Source organism: Triticum aestivum, chromosome 6B (assembly GCF_018294505.1).
Source record: "Triticum aestivum cultivar Chinese Spring chromosome 6B, IWGSC CS RefSeq v2.1, whole genome shotgun sequence".
In the NCBI taxonomy this organism is placed as follows: Eukaryota; Viridiplantae; Streptophyta; class Magnoliopsida; order Poales; family Poaceae; genus Triticum; species Triticum aestivum.
This window is the reverse complement of record NC_057810.1, coordinates 56,586,128-56,590,937: the sequence shown is the minus strand read 5'-3', so window position 1 is coordinate 56,590,937 and position 4,810 is coordinate 56,586,128. Positions and strand designations below refer to the sequence as shown.

General features: G+C 45.1%; 1 protein-coding gene across 1 annotated transcript; it reads right to left on the bottom strand.

Annotated features, from left to right (window-relative positions):
* Window positions 1-4,599, bottom strand: LOC123138804 (putative disease resistance protein RGA3; the record flags this gene model as incomplete). The annotated part of the gene is made up of 1 exon (XM_044558675.1): window positions 1-4,599. A coding segment is annotated over exon 1 (4,599 nt), but the record flags the coding sequence as incomplete, so codon positions are not given.
* Between the last annotated feature and the right edge of the window lie 211 nt (window positions 4,600-4,810).

Below are 4,810 nucleotides of genomic sequence, written 5' to 3'. Positions count from 1 at the left end.
TTCAGGGAGCCCGTCCTCTGGAAGCGATTTGATGTCAGGACAGTAACTGATCTCTAATTCCTGAAGAGAATTCGGGAGGGCGTCCTTGGGCACCGATTTGATGGCAGGACAATTCCATATCTTTAATTCCTGTAGAGAACTCGGGTGGCCGTCCGAAAAAGTGGGAAGTAATTCGAGTTCAGAACAACCTGAGATCTCTAATTCCTGCAGAGAACTCGGGAGGCTGTCCTTGGGCAATGATTTCATGGAACATCCGTAGAATAATAAGCTGTGCAAAGAACTCGGGAGGCCGTCCATGGGAAGCGAATGGAGAGAGTTGCATGAAAAGAAACGTAAGTTCTTGATGCTGGCAAGTCTCTTTAGACCTGCCGGGAGGATCTGCAATTTGTCGCAACAAAGAAATGTGAGATCTTGGAGGGAGGTGAGAAGCCGGAGGGCCTCTTCTGGTATGGGCTCCACCTCTTTGCTACCAAGAAAGGTCAATGTGGTGAGGGAGGAAGAGAGGAGGCTGCAGATGGACACCGACAGAACTCCGGAGGAGTCCTCTATGGATAGGGTATGTAGTATTGAGGAACGGCTAACTCTTAGGTTTGTGAGTTCTTCCAGGCCGAATAGAGTGAGTTCTTCCAGAGAGCTCGGGAAAGGGAAACAAGACGAGGAGTCCGAATATGAGGAAAGCAAATTGGGGCAATTCTCTACACGCAATTGGCGGAGGGAGCGTAGACGCTGGAGACCTCCTGCTGCTGCTTCCTTGTTGTCGCCCCCTGAACATGAACTGGGGAGTATTCTCAGCTGAGCGCAACTTCGGAGCTTCAACTCCTGTAGTTGGGTAGGCAAGAGCAGCAGTCCTCCTTCTGCCATCGCCACTATTTCCTCCTCGTCTTTTGTCTCTTGCTGGTGTTTTCCACTCTGCCACTCCGACACACCAAGTTCTGTCATCTTTTCACACCTTTCTATTTGCAGGCCGGTGAGCTTCGGGAACTGAGAGAGCAGTTGAGTCAATTCTTTCCCGCCACCACCACTTTCAGAAATGCAGAGTTCTTCAACTGGAATCTGGTACAGGACATGGCTCTCGCCTCCGATTGGTGATAGGACAATACTCGAATAACCACTTATAGTGAGGGACTGCAGAGATGTTAGCATTTGTACGATACCCAAGGGCAAAGGAGGGCAATTAGTTATAGTCAACTCTTTTAGATCACGCAAATTACCGAAAGCAAACTCATTCCAAAACAAGCCATCTGCACCATCCGCCGCCCAAATTTCCAACCTTAATCCTGGTCTTCCGTACCATCTTTCCGAGTAAGTGAGCTTCTTAAAATTTGAGCCTGTTTGTGCTATCTCAATGGAGCATAGAGTACGGGTCCAAGGGATAGGAGGTATTGTCCTTAGGTTTGGGAATCTTACAATCTTGAGCTCCCGTAGTCTAGAGAACCAAGTCATGTTCGCTACTTCTTGCTCTGGTTGGGAGCAAGTACAACATGAAAATGGCAACTCCACAAGTTCATGGCAGTCTTCAATAATGAGCACTTCCAGGTGGAAGAAAAAACCACAAGTTTGATTTGCAGCCCAGTTTGTCAGTTTTGGTATCTTAATAAACACTAGCTTTTTTAAATTTTGAAAGCCTTGTTTTTTGAGACAATAGTTTTGATAGCCTGGGCTTGCAATGCAACCCTTGCACTCACCATGGGGCTCATGGACCGACCAGAACTCTCCTAATGGTGGGAAAGTTTTCCAAGATACATCAGCCAAGTGAAGAGATTCCAAATTTTTGACCAAGAGGTTCTTACCTAGCCATGTTGGGCAACTAGTACCTCCGTGCCCTCTAATGCACAGATCTCGAAGGTCACTATGTGGTGCAAGGTTTTCCAGAACATTTTCTTCTCTTCTTGGCTCCCTGGTAGATCTTTCCATATCCCACTCTAATGTTAGTTCACGCAAGTGGTTCCTATGTATTGGTTTTATAATTAGTTCCTTTCCCCGTGCCCCCTTCTCTTGCACCTTTTCAAGATTATAAATACTAAGCGACCCTCCAAGCTCTGTTAATTGCGCTAGCTGACTTAGTTCGAAACCAGTATTTTCTTTACCAACCTCAAACCTTCTTAATTCTGAAAGCAATTTAAGTTTTCCCACCTCAGATATGTCAGAATGACCCTCAGGATCTCCTTTTGGCACTAGGAAATGACGCAGCTTTATAAGGTTGGTGATATGTCTAATTGAAACAGCGTCTTTCCATTTTTCAAGATTTATTATCTCTAGATGATAAAATTGGAATAGCATACTAGGCAAGTCGATGTTGCCTGCGTTATCTGATGGCTCGATCCTTAGGTAACGAAGATGGATGTTTTCTGAAAAATTATGCAGAATGTCCTCCATAGAGTATGATGCTCCAGATAGAAAAATAGTGCGAAGGGCTTTGGCTTTTTTAAACAGATCACGAAAGATCTTGGCGAAGCTACCATGATATCGTATAAACAACATCAGAGTACGTAGGTTTTCAACTTTTAATCTTTTACCTAATGCACGCAAATCATCTTTATAGTCGCCGAAAGTCATTCTATCATCAACATCTTTGTCATCTACAATTATGGATAAATGACGTACAGATGGGGAGATGTGTATGGACCTGACATTAGAACTACATATGCTAACACATTCATCTGACGATACCTTGGTGGCCAATTCGTGCAATAGATCATGAATAACATAAAAATAACGACCATCTTCTTTTTTGTCTTTTCTGAAAAAACCGTAATTGACCAACTCATGCAAATGGTCTAGTCCAACATCTTCGGTCCTTCTATTCTGGTCACATGGACGCAAAATACCAAGTCCAACCCACAATTGAACTAACTCCTTGCTATCAAATTCATAATCTTCAGGAAATAAAGCACAATATACAAACAACTGTTTTAAATGGAAAGGGAGAAAATCATAGCTAAGTTTGAGGGCTGGCATGATGTCACTCTCACTGGTTTCTAGTTCCCATTCTTTGCTTTCTAGAACTCTTTTCCAATAGTCCAAAGTAAGTAGGTTTCGTAGTAATCTACCTACAGTTTTAGTTGCAAGAGGGGAACCTTTCAAACGGCGCACTATTTCGTGACCAGTTTCAAGTAATGCAGCAGGATGTTCTCCCCATGGTTCTAGCTCGTTACCAAATACACATGCTTCGAAGAAACACATGGTATCTGCATCATCTAGCCTGTCCAGCTCTAGTTCGCAATTGGTTGTCCTAACCATTTCTGCTACCATTGGTATTCGAGTTGTGACTATAATGAAATTACCCTTGGATTCAACCTTTTTGAAAGGTGCTAATAGTTTTTTCCACTCATCCTCTCGGTATGTCCACACATCATCCAAGACAAGTAAAAACCTCTTGCCTTTTAGTCTTTGTTGAATAAGTTCTTCAGCACTAGCGTTATCCTTTTCACCATCAACTCTATCGATTTTGTTGACTATCTCTTTTGCCAACCTATCTGCACTAAAATCGAGAGAGACACATATCCAAATTGAAGCCTGGAAAGAGCTATTGACTTCTTGGCATATGTGTTGCGTAAAAGTTGTTTTTCCAATACCCCCCGTTCCAAAAATTGGAAGCACGTTAAGTTGACTCAAAGAGTACTCATGACTATTAATAACATCTACAATTTTCGTTTTTTGGTCATCCCTCCCGTAAAACTCAGGTTCTACAATCTCTAATGTGGTTTTGGATCTGTTTATAGCAATTTCTTGGATGCGAGTGCGGCTAGAGCCTAACAAATCTAGATTAAGAATTATGGAGACCTTAGCACATACTTCCTTCAGCTGAACTACCATGTCCATCATCGTTTTAGACATTTGCACCCTATTAAACTTCAATTCTTCGCAATCGCTATGGTTTGCAACCTCTGGCATGATAGCTTGAGGATTATCATTTTCTATTTGAACAGTCACAGGGGCTTGAGGATTATCATGGTGGACAGATATAGGAGAGTAGCATGGAAAGTGTTTACCGAAAGTGTGGGCAGCGTTGCGAGCACTTGAGATGACCTTGGGCATGCATCTGCCACCAACCTTCTTGACACAGCCTTGCTTGGAGCTGACGCCCCGCCTGCCATACAAGCATCCTTGCTTGCCAACATTTTCTTGGTGATCACCAGAATAATTTTCTTGGAGATCACCAGGGTCATTTTCTTGGTCACCATCACGGCTAGCAGCACCCAAGCACGGAAGGCAGTTGAGCTTGCTGGTGACATGCCTCGCCGTGTGTTCAACATTGATGCGGAGGCCCTGAACGGAACCCACAGCGATCATGTCAGTGGCATGGTAAGTTCCTTTAAGGGCGTCCTGGATGCGGAAGTACTCCATCTCATCCAGCACATCATCAGCCCGGTATGCGAGCTGCTCCAGCTTGCGCAGGAGCTCCTTGAGCGCGAGGCCACGGATGCCCCTGCCCTGGGCATTCTCGAGCATCCCATGCGCATACAACAGCTCCATCTTGAGGGCGTCGATGTTGCCATCGAGATCCGCGCTAGCTGCCCAGGCCTCCAGCAAACCATCCGTGACAGGGGCCAGAGCCTTCTCCAGCACCCACCTCGCCGCGCCTATGGCGGTGTCCATGGTCGGGCGGCTGAAACACCATTAGCAAATACATACATTGATTATTAAGTCAGTAACAGAGAAACAGCGCTGATTCCAGAGCGATGATTTGAGACGAGGGTTAGCATAGCCGGAAGGAAGGCGTACGTACCGTCGTGAAACCCCCTGCCTAGAAGACTAGTGTGCGTGGAGGTGGAGAGTGGATGTGTGTGGAGAGAGATGTGCAGCAGGA